General features: G+C 55.7%; 8 protein-coding genes and 1 non-coding gene across 9 annotated transcripts in view; 6 read left to right on the top strand and 3 right to left on the bottom strand.

Moving 5' to 3' along the window:
* SPRG_21553 (hypothetical protein) overlaps positions 1-2098 on the bottom strand; it is a gene marked incomplete at both ends in the record, with an annotated part of 5599 nt that extends 3501 nt beyond the window's left edge. The window contains 9 exons of the mRNA XM_012355262.1: positions 15-166; positions 215-733; positions 777-1013; positions 1058-1081; positions 1123-1259; positions 1303-1404; positions 1455-1553; positions 1607-1786; positions 1834-2098. Coding sequence (XP_012210652.1) covers positions 15-166; positions 215-733; positions 777-1013; positions 1058-1081; positions 1123-1259; positions 1303-1404; positions 1455-1553; positions 1607-1786; positions 1834-2098 — 1715 coding nt within the window. The remainder of the gene's footprint in view (positions 1-14; positions 167-214; positions 734-776; positions 1014-1057; positions 1082-1122; positions 1260-1302; positions 1405-1454; positions 1554-1606; positions 1787-1833) is intronic.
* An 833-nt stretch (positions 2099-2931) lies between these two features.
* On the top strand, positions 2932-3317 carry SPRG_15442 (hypothetical protein). The gene has a single exon (XM_012355261.1). It carries the CDS (start codon positions 2939-2941, stop codon positions 3299-3301), a length of 363 nt encoding a protein of 120 aa, XP_012210651.1. The 5' UTR covers positions 2932-2938; the 3' UTR covers positions 3302-3317.
* Positions 3318-4161: 844 nt separating this feature from the next.
* Positions 4162-4510, top strand: SPRG_15441 (hypothetical protein; the record flags this gene model as incomplete). Its single annotated transcript, XM_012355260.1, has 1 exon — positions 4162-4510. The coding sequence occupies exon 1, from the start codon at positions 4187-4189 to the stop codon at positions 4508-4510; it is 324 nt and encodes a 107-aa protein (XP_012210650.1). The 5' UTR covers positions 4162-4186.
* A 1991-nt stretch (positions 4511-6501) lies between these two features.
* SPRG_15440 (hypothetical protein) lies at positions 6502-6810 on the top strand (the record flags this gene model as incomplete). Its single annotated transcript, XM_012355259.1, has 1 exon — positions 6502-6810. The coding sequence occupies one exon, from the start codon at positions 6502-6504 to the stop codon at positions 6808-6810; it is 309 nt and encodes a 102-aa protein (XP_012210649.1).
* Positions 6811-7865: 1055 nt separating this feature from the next.
* SPRG_15439 (hypothetical protein) lies at positions 7866-8324 on the top strand. The gene has a single exon (XM_012355258.1). The coding sequence runs from the start codon at positions 7903-7905 to the stop codon at positions 8275-8277; it is 375 nt and encodes a 124-aa protein (XP_012210648.1). The 5' UTR covers positions 7866-7902; the 3' UTR covers positions 8278-8324.
* A 1868-nt stretch (positions 8325-10192) lies between these two features.
* On the top strand, positions 10193-10617 carry SPRG_15438 (hypothetical protein; the record flags this gene model as incomplete). Its single annotated transcript, XM_012355257.1, has 2 exons — positions 10193-10326; positions 10357-10617. The coding sequence occupies 2 exons, from the start codon at positions 10193-10195 to the stop codon at positions 10487-10489; spliced, it is 267 nt and encodes an 88-aa protein (XP_012210647.1). The 3' UTR covers positions 10490-10617.
* Positions 10618-10825: 208 nt separating this feature from the next.
* SPRG_15437 (hypothetical protein) lies at positions 10826-11195 on the top strand (the record flags this gene model as incomplete). The annotated part of the gene is made up of 2 exons (XM_012355256.1): positions 10826-10934; positions 10987-11195. 2 exons carry the CDS (start codon positions 10826-10828, stop codon positions 11115-11117), a joined length of 240 nt encoding a protein of 79 aa, XP_012210646.1. The 3' UTR covers positions 11118-11195.
* A 724-nt stretch (positions 11196-11919) lies between these two features.
* On the bottom strand, positions 11920-11992 carry SPRG_30197. Its single transcript has one exon. It is a non-coding gene; the product is annotated as a tRNA-Val (tRNA).
* A 2007-nt stretch (positions 11993-13999) lies between these two features.
* SPRG_15436 (hypothetical protein) lies at positions 14000-14294 on the bottom strand (the record flags this gene model as incomplete). Its single annotated transcript, XM_012355255.1, has 2 exons — positions 14000-14197; positions 14220-14294. The coding sequence occupies 2 exons, from the start codon at positions 14292-14294 to the stop codon at positions 14000-14002; spliced, it is 273 nt and encodes a 90-aa protein (XP_012210645.1).
* Positions 14295-14323: the final 29 nt, after the last annotated feature.

Genomic DNA, 14323 nt, shown 5'->3' with positions numbered 1-14323 from the left:
GTCGAGCCAGAGACGCGCGCCACCCAGTGTGTCCGACGCGAAACGTCGTCACTTCGGAGGTCACGGCACGGACATAGCCGGCCCACCGGGCGCTGCCAAACACCCACGACGCATCCGTGGCCGTGAAATTCACGACAGCGTCTTTCCGGTCCGCGAGCACCGGTCCCTAGTCCTCTCTATAAGCTTGGAGCGCGAAACGATGTTGTCCGTGTACCCGGCCTGTGGCGTCGGCAAAGTACTGGCCCCGTAGCCCACCCCGGTACAGTTGCTCAAAGTGCATCGTGTAGTTCCCAGCAACGGTCGGTGTCCACGCAGACGCGGCCAGAACGCCGGGTGCACTTGTCGCCACCAGCTCGATCGGCGCAGTTCTGTCCGTGTCGACCACGTTCTTGCTGCGCCAGACCGCGAAGGCGACAAGCGGGGCCGGCGCGCCGGTCACTGAGATGGGCACAGTACTACCGGCCGTCGCCGTCAACGACACGTTGGCATAGAGAGGGGCAGGGTAGACGCCGCCGAGGATCTCGACGGTCGTCGTGCGCTGGTCACCGATCGTGGCACCATCGGACGGGGCGCGCAACTGGAGGCGGAACGACCGGTTCTTCGCGACGGGGTTTGCATGCACGGTGACGGCAAACGTGAGGCGAATGACGCCGGGCGGGAACGTCAGGCGCTGCGACGTCGTGTAGTACGCCGTCGGTGACACGTCGGACGGCGTCGTCGTCACATGCGTCAGCTACAGTCATGGTTCTTCAGTCGATAGAAACGGCAGGACGCACTTCGTAGAGGAAAGAGACGGCACCGGCGCCGCCACCGGTGCGAACGACGGTGATCGGAACGACCGTTGCCGACTCGTTGATGGCGTACGACGGTGACGCAAAGGTGATCGTGCCGCGATGGCCGCACACGACGTGGCTCGACGGTGCGCCGATGCACTGCCAGGACGCGTCGCCGTTGCCGCCTTGGGTACACGCCTGCGTCGCCCCCAGCGGCGTTGATTGCAGCGTATACGGTTCCTACACTCCGTTTGCATGCAGATCTTTGACGTCGATGCGCCCACCGTCTCGTCAAAGGCGTAAGGCGACTGGGAGCCAAAACGGCCAAGTGAGAAAACTCTCGGGCGACCTCTTCGGGCGGCATCGGCCAGGGGTCTGTGGCCCGCGGTCCGCTGCGCTTGACCGAGTTGAGGTGAAAGTCGGCGCACGCGAGGCAGCGCTGGGCGTCGCAGTCGCGGCAGCGCGGATCGTAGACCGTGCAAGGGACTAGTTCCTGTGACGACAGTATCCCGCACGCTGAACTACGTACCGCAGCGGTTGGTTGATGTGCTCACAAAGTAGCTCTGGATGCAGCGAAGGCAAGTGGCGCCAGTGCACGACACACAGAGCGCATCGATCGCCGTGCAGGCCGCTACGTCACGCATGACAACCGCGCCGATCGAGCGTCAAAGGAAGATATACGCTGGCCGCAGTCGAGCCCGACCCGAGACGGGCTGCAGCTGCAGATGCCCGTCGCATAGTCGCACGTGCCTTGGCCAGAGCAGTCGTTCGGACAGCTGCCTACACGCGCCGCCTCCATACGACCGACGACGTGGATGCATCATGGAACGTACGTTTGGGGTAGCAGAGGCCGCCGACCGCAAAGTACTCTGGGATGCAAGCCGTGCAGTTGCGCCCCGTGTAGCCCTTGTTGCAGTAGCACGTGCTCGAGCGCCGATCGCAGTAGCCATACTCGCGCCCGACGCAGTAGTACTCACCGTCGCTAAACGGCCCGACCATGCCCGGGCACGGCACTACGACGTTGACGATCAGGAGCAGACAAGATGATCACTTCGTCTACACGAGATGGCGACGCCGCCCCACTGCGTTGGCTGCTCGGGGTGGAAGACAGCGCCCGGGTTGATGTGCTCGCGGAACGACGTGGTGGCTGGGTTGCCATAGTAGCCGACGTTGCCGCGGGCGTACGGGCCAAACACGGCAGGCGGTAAGCCACTGAGCACGCTCACGTCAGTCGCGTTCAATAGCCGGAACGCGCCGCCGTCCTTCGCCAGCAGCAATAGCAGCAGTAGCAGTAGTCGAAGCAGTTGTTGCATGGGGATCCCCATCGTCAAGCGTTGTTGTCGCGCCGCTTCGGGTGTTATGCCACTCGATCTAACAAGCCATGCTGCGTGTTACAAGCGAGTTTGCTGTGTTCAATCGTCGATCTAACGCCCCGCTCCTCCTGTTACAATCGAGATTGCCGTTTGACCAGTATGCGCACCACGTGGCAGCATGGCCTGACGGCACAGGTCAGTCAGCCGGTCAGTCGGGCACCGAAATTCAATCAAGTCCACTTAAGTCCACCGGATCGACTGGAACGATGAGACGAGAAGACTTGATCGCAGACGGACGCATCGAGTGGCCAGAGTCACGTACTGGACTGCCCACAATCGCTGGCAAAAGGGCCATCGATTGCCCAGACACACTTCCGAACACGAAGTCTCTCTGGGCACCGAGTCGTCGAACGATGGGAACGTCTGGACTTACTTTACGGTTGGACGACGACGACATTCTCCTGCAACGATAAGGTGCGAGCTGACGTAAGTGGTCGACGGGCCAACGCCAGCGCTTGGCGCCAGCGCAGGTACTGGCGCCAAGGAAGCCACGTCGCTTGTGAGTAACGACGAGATCACGCGCCGCGCCAAAAGCGCACCTGGCCGCAAAGCCTCTGCGGTCGCGCCGCGAAGCTCGGCGGTCACGGCAACAATGCGCGATGCTGTGCTGCTGCGCACGGCGCCGCCAGGATGGCGCAAAAGGTGCGCCTTGGCGTATCTTGGTGCTGATACACATGAAAGGTGCGCTTTTATAAAACAACCGGATTCGAAGCCGCTCCCATCTGGTCGGTACTAATCGGCTAATCGGCCACCGCTCTTGTGGCCATTTCCGCATTTTACAAACCGCGCAACATGACCATGATGAACGACGCCGACGCGACGTGCAAGTACACGTACAAGCCGTGCATGAACCCGCGCTCGACCAAGCGCAATGGAAAGCCGCACCTGCTTTGTGAGTTTCACCGCGCCAAGGCGAACGCGATCCAAAAGGCGTATGCGACCAAGAAGCGTCTCCACAAGCAGGCGCAGCAGACGCAGGCGACGAGTCCGACGGCGTCCGATGAGTTCTGGGCGTCCATGAACCTCGACGACCACCAGTGGTCGCTGCCGATGGACCTGACCAATCTTGACGACGACGATGTGCCGCTCACGGCCGAGGACTGCGCGATGATCGCCAATCTCTTCTTCCAAGAGCACACGGTCGTCGAGCTGTGATGGCGCAGCGATACCTAACTTAAATACTACATACACATCTTCCTGTCATTTGTATGCGTGGACGGCTACTTGCCACGGGGTCATAAGATACAAAGCATAAGATACAAAGCGACCTACTATCAGCGAGCGCTATCAGCGAAAATGGCAGTACTCAAGTTCGGCTCTGCCCGCTATGATAGCTCCGAGCGCCGTCGTCGCGAGTGGCAACGCGACCGAGAGACCCTTGGCACTTTGACGAGGTCTGCATGCATCCAATGGCGCGGGCTGCACATCGTCCTTGTTGGGGCTGGAATATCGGTTCAGACGGTCGAATCTGCGCAGGAGCGGCGTCTCTTTGACGCTACCTTACTCCCGCGTTTATGCAACGGTGCACCCCTCGGTGCGACCGCCCGACGTTCGTCTCGTCCCAGCATTTGTGGTCGGAAGTCCGCCGTTACCAGCTGCTGGTGCGATTCATGTTTCGTACTACTCTGGCACCCATGCTGGCGGTGTTGGCTCTCGCCGCCAGCCGCACTTTGAGCGGGCTGTCAAAGTTCTGTCTGACATGAGCTCCATCAAGTATTGAAGCGTCGCTCGAGAGGGCCGTGGCGGCAGGCGCGCTGCGCGTCCGTTGCCGCTCATCTCCGCCGACCGGTATCATGCCTCATGGATTAATTTTGTATGAGGTCAGCAACTGAACCTATCATATTTTTCATAGGGCCCCCGTCGCACCCAACGGCGCAAACGCGTTCGAGACGGGGGGAGGTCCCATGGAGTCGTGCCACTCCGGACACGCCCAACAAGCAAGCAATCCGTGACACCGCGCCAGCCAGGTACTACACCTTAACACGTCTAAGAAATTGCCTTCATACGTCAATTTACCTTGAAGAGCAAAGATCAAACGCGATGGCACCGACGACGGAAACCTGCAAGTACACGTACAAGCCGTGCGGCCACCCGCGCTCGACCAAGCGCAACGGCACGCTCCACCTCCTCTGCGAGTTCCACCGCACCAAGGCCAACTCGATTCAGCGGGCGTATGCTGCCAAGAAGCGACAGCGCCAAGCAGGAAATGAGGTGCCGCCGCCCGTCGCCGACGCCATGGAGCTCAGCTTGCCCATGCCCGACATGGCCTTCATTGACCAGCTCATCAGTGACGTGAGCGACCTCAGCGACACGACCTCTCACTCGTCTTGGAATGACGACGAGCTCGTGTGCGAGTTTCTTTGAGCGACACCCGTCTTCTATTTATGCGCCCACCGACCTTCTCGCGTAAGATTGGTATATTATGAACCATACTCTTTACATATTTTCGAGTCGAGTCTTCGCGACGTGCCTTCGACAGCATGGGCCGAGGCCCTTGATGACAGCAACAACTCGGTCGTTGTGGCTCATCGAGGGAGACGAGACATCAGAGCCAGCCTGCTGCATCAGAGCCACGCATGGGCTGCTTGCGTGCGCTGCGACAAAGTCAACATGGCCGTCGATAAGGCATGTGGATGGCGTCGTTTCTGCAGAAGACGTCAAGCCACTCCATGCTACGTTCCCGCGTGCGAGGACGTCCCTGCACTTCCTCGCATCCCCGTTAAGTGCTACAGTGGTCCGTTTACGCCAGCCAGCTTCGCCAGCGATGGTCTCACGGCAAAGTGCGTATCATGGTCTGCGACTGTGCGGCCGTGCGTGCGCCAGAAGATACCCTACAAGCCGACGCCACAGTGGGATGTAGATGGAGCATCTGGTCGCACCAATCTCTACAGACTCTACTCATCATCAAGTGCGACAGCGTACACCTTACAGAGTGTCCACAGCTGAGTCACGGGAGCATCCGGGTGCCGTTTCCCAGGTGTAACTTCGTTGAGAAAGATCACTTGTGTGCGGCTGGGAGGCGTGCATGGCGCAAGATGTACGATAACGCTGTCCTGGTTGAACCCGTATGTTGGTGTTGTCTTTTACTCGTGTATTGATCTACACTACTGGCTTCATAAAGATGTGGCGCTCCTTCGTCGCGGCGTCTTTGGTAATGAGCCTTGCAAGCGATGAGGCAGTTGGAGCAGGCATGGCAATCGTGTGATGAACGATGTAGCGCATGTCTTGAAACAGAATATTAAATAAAGATTGTAAAAACAAACGGGTCGGGAAGCAGCCACCGTAGCGATGTTTAGTGTACCGTTGGACTTTTGGTTGGTCATTTCGGATGCTAGATACAACTGTGACGACCGATATTGAGCAGCATCGTTTCAAGTTTTTTATTAATACTGCTGTATACATGGCTGTACTTTCATTTGTACTAGTACAGCGTAGTTTTACGAGCCGCTCGCGTGGTTAGTAAGCGCACACAAGTATGATCGACACAGAAATTTTTCGATGTTTCTTGATGGTGGTATGGACTACCTTGGCGATGTATTATAGCACGGCTACTGAGCTCCTGCGTAGTGCTCGCTAACGTGCTTGGATTATCGCCCGTCATGCTAGTCCTTATCGTCTCGGCGTCCACCCATGTGCAAAGTGCCTACACGATGGTACACATGGTATATGTAGCATATACGCAAGACGAGGCCTTGATTGTTGTTGTTGAAGTTCGTCTTTTAGAAATGGTAGAATTATTTACACTGAATTGTTTACGAGGCCTCGGTTGGATTGTGTGCTCGACTGCAGGCACCAGCATCGTTGTTGTTGTTGTTGAAGTGAGTCTATTTAGATACCATTTACACTGAACTGGATATGGTGGTGGATTATCGATTCCAAGGTGCTACGACGAGCCGGCCGCCGAGAGGCTTAGCCGAGCGGGAGACGTGGCGTGTAAACGGCACATGCCGGAACAAAGTTTTCGGCACCAGCATCGTGTTAAACTCAATCTTTTTACTTTCATATACTCGCCGACCTGCAGTGGTGCATGAATAGTTGGATCGCCGAGTCGTAGACACTTTTTATTTCCTTCGTCGCACAAATCATCGCACCATTCCCACCCTCGCAGAATGCTTTCGACCCCAGCGTCTACAAACGCCGCGCGCTGGCCTCGATCGCTCGGTGGACCGCAAATGCGACGGACACGTCCCCATTCCACCCTCAATTGGCTCGTGACAAATATTATTTGTCTTGAAGGCGCGGCAAATGATCGGCTATAGCTAGGGGAAATTATTCAAATGATTTTCGCGTTCCACACCAGCGTCCAAAGCGTTTTGAAATCACTCTACCATTTGCCCCCCGTGCCCTTATTGGCCATGGAGCGCTGCCAGTATACGTACAAGGCGTGCCCGCACCCGCGCTCGAAGAAGAAGAATGGCCAGCTCCACTCCTTCTGCGAGTTTCATCGAACCAAAGCCAATGCGATTCAAAAGGTCTACGCTGCTCGCAAGCGACTTCGTGACGCGGCCGAGCTGCGCCCTCTGCAGCATGCACCCCCGGTCCCGACCTTTGACCTCGACGACCTTGAATTTCTGCGCGAATGGCTCGACGACGACGACGACACCAGAGGGACGTACAACGAGCTGTCGTGGGACGACGTTGCGAGCATGCTTGATAATATATAAGTACAATAAATTTGCTTTAGATTAGATGGGTCTTATGCTTGAAATGGCACAGACGCGCTACAGATCGCCAATGTACAGCACGCTGGGATCGTGCACGCTAAGGTACCGGTACTGTAGTAATGGAGACTGATGGGGCAGATGCGCGAGACACGTGCGGTCACTAAGCAACCGCATTTCCTGACGAGATCTTTCACGTTACGTCACAAGGGTCCATCGTGGGTCAGGTTTCTCAGTACAGGTCACGGTTGACGATTCTGGAAGCGCTTCCGCATCGAGCGAGCAAAGCTTGTAGTTGGTATGGTTGGATTCCTAGCTCAAGTCGCCGTTTAGTAACTATAAGGTAGCCGCGAACTGAGCCCAACTGACCATGTGGCGTCAGTGTGCGCGAACTACAGACGCACCTGTGGGCCACGATGTTGCCATACGCGTCTAAAATGGAAGTTGCACTTGGGGTTCGCGCACTGTGGCGCGCGAACGGCCAATCGTGGGATGGGGATATGACGTGTTTACGCTGGTGCATGTCCCCGTATTAGTACCGGTACGGTCGTCGTGGAGTTGCCCTTCGCTGGAACGACGTAGTACGTGCAGCCCCGCTACCTTGTACGTGAACTGGATGCGACTTTCTTTACTAATAAGCAGTGCTCGCGCCTGAATCGCACTACTGACTACTCCTTCTTCTTCCAACGTGGTGCATCCTCACGACTTATTCTTTTAACGGCTACATGGCGGCCACACCTTCGTGTTTTTGCACGCCGCACTGGGTTAGGGAAGCAAACTCGACTCAAACTCGCTACGACTGACAATAAGTTGCTGTCTCCACGATTGATGTCCTCCTTTGAATTGGGAACCTGAGCTTGTGAGGCCTATCAGATTTGAAATGCGTCTGGCAAATTTCAGCTGGCCATCGGCGCCAAGTTCGGGCATGGTCCCCACGGCGCCGGTGATTATGAACCCCTCGCAGCTGCTGTGAGTAATTCTATCGTATGGGTCGCCATTCCAACCCCACCAAATCGAGAGTTTGATGTGAGTTCCAAGGATCATTCATTTTCCATTTGTCCGTGGTCTCCACACTCTTACCGATTATTGACAACTATGCACCGCAAGCCTTCCAAGCAATCGGCCGACCTCGCGCTTTGCCAGTACACGTACAAGCCGTGCTCGCACCCACGCTCGACCAAGCGCAACGGCGCGCTCCACCTCCTCTGCGAGTTCCACCGCACCAAGGCCAACCGCATCCAGCAGGCGTACGCAGCCAAGAAGCGCCTCCGCCAAATGGAAGCGTTCGCGCCCGCGTCGCCGACGTCGACGGATACGACGTGGCAAGCGGTGCCCGAGCTCACGTTTTCACCCGACGACTTGCGTGCGATCGAGGCCATGACCTTTGCTGAGCCGTCGGACCATGCTGCCGTGCTCGAATCGGTCTTTCGTGACTTTTTGAGCGACCCCCTCGACTGCTACAGCCTCTAAGCACGGCACCATTTAATTTAATACCTAGACTCCCTTGTACTCTTCGCACAGTCAGCTATTTTGTGAATGTTTGCAAAAACAAGCAGGACCATCTTAAGTCATCGGCATGTGCCTGACTGGTCGATGGGCACTCGATGGAGATCTAATCAAGGTCGGGCAACGACGATGAGCTCCGAACGATACGCGCCGAGAAGCTGGCTACTCGCCCGTGAGCTTTCTCTGGAGCGTAGAGGGATACCTACTACGTTGTTCGGCTGGCATGTAGCAGAGAGTATCGGGGCAGTGCCAGAATGTGTCGCAATGCAGCGAGAGGGATAAGACACCAATTCTCGCTGCTGCGGGGGCTCTGCGGGTGCGTCGACACGAGCCGGTCAAACCCAACGCTCGTTGGTTTTCGGACGTCACAAGTACGTCGATGCAGAGAGCAGGGAGCATGCTGGCAGCACGACGCCCGAGCAGTCGATATGGCAAAGCATCGACTGCTCGGGCGTTGTGCGGCAGAGTGCTCTACGCACCCGATCCATCCGAGTACTGCGAGTGCATTTACATACACTTTTACGCTACTCTGTACGGTACGAGCATATCCTGCGCGTGCATTCGGGAAGAGCAAGATGCAGTTGCCTCGCGTTGCTTCGAAGGACGACAAGGTCTGCTTGGCTGTATAAACGGCCACTCCGCGCTCACCTGAAGAGCCAATCGTCCGTGCTGCGTAGCAATCGTCTGCAACCGTGCAGCCGCCCTGTGTCGCAGACAGACTTTATCTGCAACTCCGTGGTGCACTTCAACTGGTCTTATCGCCGATAAGACCAGTGCTATACAAAATGCGCAAAAACGTAATGTTCATGCTCTCGCCACGCACCCAAGATTGTGCGTACTCCATCGCACCGCCTGGCACCGACTCGCAAGTTGCGAGCCAACCGCAAAGGCTTCGAACTTCTCGAACCTACTTTTTTCCATTCAAATGGATAGAACCAACTATTAATAGCTGCTGTTGGCGCCTGCGACGAGCGCTCGTTCGCAGTGAGCTTCGCAGTGTCTCGTCATCAACAACTGGCGTCCAAACTGCAACGGGCGCATGACGGCTGCGTTCTGTTTGGGCTCGCGCGAAGCCTTCGGTGCCGGTAGCGCAACGGTGCATATTACTCGTGCACACGTTAGGGACGCATTGCTTTTGATAACGCTGTACTAATACTACATTATTTACTTGGTGAATAGTAAAGTGCAGCTCAAGTAGCTTCAAGCGGCAGCAACATTTCGGCGCAACGTTGAAGCACTTGGCCTCGATAGCGGACAGGGGCAGCTGCTAGGGGCTGGTCGACCAAGTCTCAAGCGCCCGCGCAGGTACCGGTACGTAGGTGACGACGAACTGGTACAGTGCTATGTGCCCACGGACCGGAGCTGATGCGGGCCACAAACTGATGCGGGCCACGGCCATCGCGCGTGGAGTCTCTCCCAAGATGACCTGTCCCAGGATGTCCATTGTGACAGCCACGACTTCCTTGCCAGCTGGTGCGTAGAAAGCCAACGCGTTGCCTGAGTCTCCACCAACAGACGCTGCCTCGACCACAAAGTCGACGAAGTCGAGTTTGCACAAGAGTTTGGCCGCGTGTCTATGCAGATGATTGGCCCCACTTTTCAATGCACTCCAAGTTACTTCGGAAGTACTACTTGCATGTAGGACGACTCCGCTATCGTTCCGGTCGACCGATGATCGCACCACAGCTCGTGTTTCGAGACGTGCCGCGAACGTTATGCGAGACGAACAAGTCGCGCGAGGGTCTGCGGGCATATGGAGCTGTCCCAACGACCCATCTGTGCCGCGCCAGTGCCACGAGTTTGGTCGCAGCACTCGTTGTCGTAAACACTCGTTGTGTGCAGCCATTCCAGTATTCACCACGAGACCGCACAAAGGAGGATGGCAGCCGCAACCACATCGATCTGCAAGTACACGTACAAGCCATGCACACATCCGCGGTCGGTCAAGCGCAATGGCACGCTGCATCTCCTCTGCGAATTTCACCGCAACAAGGCCAACGCGATCCAGAAAACGTACGCGGCCAAGAAACGTCAAAGGCGTAGCGAGACCCGGTCGTCGATTTCCAACGTCGAAGACGTCGGCAACGTTGTGCTCGACACCTTTGACTGGGCTTTTCTGGACGACATGATTCTCGCCATTCAGCGCGACATCGACCCGCTCTTCCCGTGCACCTGAGCCGCCGAGATCTGCCGTATTTAATTGCCAAATGTCCAATACTGCGTCGGCGGCCCGGTTGAAGGGCACGCCTCGACGCCGTCGTACGCGTCGATATATTATTGCAATGTCTTCAAGTTTTTTTCGGGATTTTCGTCGGAAATTCATCAAAATGGGCGTTTCCACGATGGACGCACGGGCAAAGAGTACGAGTTAGTGCCAGTGCATCATTATTTTTGGCCCCTGATTCGAAGCACGACACACGTGCCGACGGCAGAGATTGCGAGTTGCGCGCGAGTTCGACAGTGCGTAATGCTAGTGCGGTGGCTTCAAGCGCCTTCCATTCGCCTTTTGCCCATGTCCAGCGACGACGCGTTCTGCAAGTACACGTACAAGCCGTGCACGAACCAGCGTGTTATGAAGCGCAACGGAGGGCTCCACCTCCTCTGCGCCTTCCACCGGGACCGTGCCAATGCGATCCAAAAGATCCATGCCGCCAACAAAAAAAATGCGCCAAGCGCTTGCGACGATGGAACCGAGCGACTTCACCGGCCCCGACGACGGCTTTGACTTGGCGTCGGTCGTCGACGAAGACGAACTCCAATACCTCTGCGAGCTCCTCCTGAGCGGCGAGAGCGACGACGAATAGAGCCCGCGATCGCTGTACACTTCAGGTGTCATCGGCGTCTGACTTATCCTTCTAACTTTAAAACTACGTTCACGTGCCTTAAAAGCGCCTTGTTTTGGCGCGGGCTTTTTCGAGCAGCGGGATTGGCTATGAAACCTAATGTAAAAAGCATTGCTCAAATCAGTCGCTGCAGCGATGTCGCCATTAGGAATCTCCTGTGCGTTACGCCATCGTCAACTTCGCCCTCGTTGAGGTCCTCGCTGGCACTGCACGCGAAGTGCCAAAACCAGTCAGTTAGTAGGACCTCGTTCGTGGAAAGAAATACCAATCAAGCAACTTGTGCGTACCACTACCGCGATGATGGAAAGAAATACCAATCAAGCAACTCGTGCGTACCACGGCTCATGTCCGACCCTCCATGGACGACAGCCCTCAACAGGGTGGAACGGCATCAGGAAGGTTCATCATCCGACATCTGAAGGCTCATCAACTAACATCTGAAGGTTAATCAACCAGCACCATCTGAGCATCTCGAGGTTAATCAACCGAGCAAGTCAACGAATTACTCACACTTGGTCCACGACGCCGCGTCTTCCAGCTTCAAAAACACCAAACAATCTTATTTCATGGTCTGATCTCGGCGTGTATACTGTACCTCGAGACCAAATAGGTTACGAATCGGTGACTGGTCGAGTGCGATGACTTGCCTGAATACAGGCGCCGGCGACGTCGCAAAGGCGTCCTTGATGTGCTCGGGTCAAAACTGACAAGCTGTGACTTGATGGTTCCGATGCCAACGCCAATGGGAAAGAGAAGAAAGGGACAACACCTACGGGGCTCGAACCCCGCACCTCCTGCATGTGAAGCAGGAATCCACCGACTGGACAAAAGGTGGTCGACTAGGTGCTATCTGCATCTTGACAAAAACCTCGAAGTATTGGATGCCATCATAAGTACCAATATATATATGAGCGTGTTTCGCGTTATCTTCGTTGTTACAAAAAGTTCGCATACGTAGAGACTAGCAATCTCCTTCTTCTTCATTCACTCGCCAGGCCGTGGCTGCGCAGGCGGCGGCGCGGGGGTGCATCTTGCTCTTCTGTAGTCGCCCGGGGGCGCTTGCGGCCGCGGATGAGGCCCACGACGACAAGCTCCGTGAATTCCTTCCAGTCGTCGCGGTCGGCGGCAAAGCTACGCAGTTTGTTGAGGTCCTCGAGAGACGCCAGCGACTGAGGCGGCGTCAACAAGTACCAATAGTACGAAAATTGGTTCCGTGGGAAGGAGCCCCATGGTCCGACGACGTCTCTCATTCTGTGCCTATGGACCCTTTGTATGTACCAGCGAGCAACCATGAAACCCGGTGCTTGCGATTGGGCGGCATCGTTCGCTCACAGACGATTGTGGCTCTGCATCATCGCACATTGCACTTTGGACGCTAAACCGCCTGACGTTTCGAGCACCCACAAATATATTAGCGAGTCCACAACGTGTCATTCTACCTGGCGCTTCCATTGCTCGTTTGGGTAGCGGGTAGCTACGAAGCAAACAACCAAATGGTCGATCTTACGTGCGGTCCACGCCCCGTGTCTCACTGATCGGTGCCAGCTCAACGTTCCACCAGCGCACCGAGGTAGTTCTCATGTGCCAGTTTGCACCTTGTCGACACGCTTGGTAAGGTGCCAACCGCCCTCCTCGACGCGCCAGCCCAACTTTGCCTTGCTCTCACATTTCCTTGGCGCTCTGTCGCTTCTAATAGTCATGTGTTCCGGATGTGCCAGAGTCGGCGGTGCAACACAAACGACGCAGTGAGGGGAGAGCCATCTCCCAGAAAGCAACCACTTGTATTCCGCTACATACGCCACGAAGGCACGTTCGGAACTGATGCTATAAGGCTATGAGTGTCAGCGCTGTGGATAGAACAATAGGTTGTGCCGGATGAGACCAACTGAGAAAGTGAATCACTATCGTAAGGTCGCTATCAAACATCATCCTATCTACACCATGCACACAGACGACGCTGACTCTTGGCTACACTTCCTGGAGCTGAACTAACTCTCCAGAAAAAGATACACGCTTGCATTGGCTGGACATGGCTCAACTCAACTAGATAAAACGCTGATCGCCGCGAATCCATCACTTCTGTCTGCCTTGACGGAGTATGTGTCGAGGGTAAATCGGACTTGGACCCGTGGCCTCCATGTCGCTACTAACCGCTACGAGGAGCCATCGTCGTCGACCACAGGAGTCGCGAGAATTATTTTGCAGTCGCATGTGCCAACTGAGCTGGGATACGAAAAGCACGCGCCTCGTACGACTGCAGCCCTGGATTTACTGGCAATAATTCAAATAGGCAAAGCTAATATATTCACTTGGCGATTCATCTATCAGCACACGAGTGCATGCCCCAAGACATATTGAGCTGTGCGTGTCAAATCCATGTCCAACCGCAACCACACATCATGTTACGAAAAGCAGCTGCGCAAATCAATGCTACCAGCGCCTATGCAATCCTGCGAGGGAATGGATGCACGGCAAGCCACTACAGTACCTTTTGAGCCGTCCTACAAGACAAACGTATTTCTTTGCTGGTAGTAGTAGCCTGGCTCAAACAGCCACCGTAGCAACGACGGACACCCTCGGTCTTCATCAACATATCCTGTACTAGTAGCGTAAAATTGTGTGATAGCCAATCACTCACTTTGCCACAATTTTACACGTGCATTGGTCGTTGATTTGCGAACCGGTACCATCATAACACCACTCGTTGATCCGCCGTAGACACCAAAAGTATCACTCTATCGTGTTGTTTGGTTGGAATAGCACGTTTGGTTGGAATAGCACGTTGCTGCGACAGCGACGTACATACACCCGGCACGCTCCAAAATGCATGTATAGTTTATAAATCAAAATAGTTCAAATAGGATGGCATATTCTTCGTCCGTCAAGTGTGTCGTCGATGTCGACGATGTTGTTGTCGTCGACGGTGCCTCGTGCGCGTTCAGGATGGCTTCGAGGTAGGCCAATTCAATTGCATCCATCGGCAAGCTCGTCGGCGCCAGCTGCGGCGACGCGTTCTCGAGGGCGCGCCGCATCTTGCGCTTCTTGGCGTGGGTTTTTTTGGACCTCGTTGGCCTTGTCGCGGTGGTAGTCGCAGAGCATGTGGAGTTCGCCGTTCTTCTTGGTCGTGCGCGGGTTCATGCACGGCTTGTACGTGTACTTGCAGCGAA

Source organism: Saprolegnia parasitica (genome assembly GCF_000151545.1).
Source record: "Saprolegnia parasitica CBS 223.65 unplaced genomic scaffold supercont2.222, whole genome shotgun sequence".
Taxonomy (NCBI): Eukaryota; Oomycota; class Saprolegniomycetes; order Saprolegniales; family Saprolegniaceae; genus Saprolegnia; species Saprolegnia parasitica.
This window is presented reverse-complemented; position numbering and strand designations above follow the sequence as displayed.

Coding starts and splice junctions, on each gene's coding strand:
- SPRG_15442 (XM_012355261.1), top strand. CDS start 2,939: ATGACCATGATGAACGACGCCGACGCGACGTGCAAGTACACGTACAAG.
- SPRG_15439 (XM_012355258.1), top strand. CDS start 7,903: ATGCACCGCAAGCCTTCCAAGCAATCGGCCGACCTCGCGCTTTGCCAG.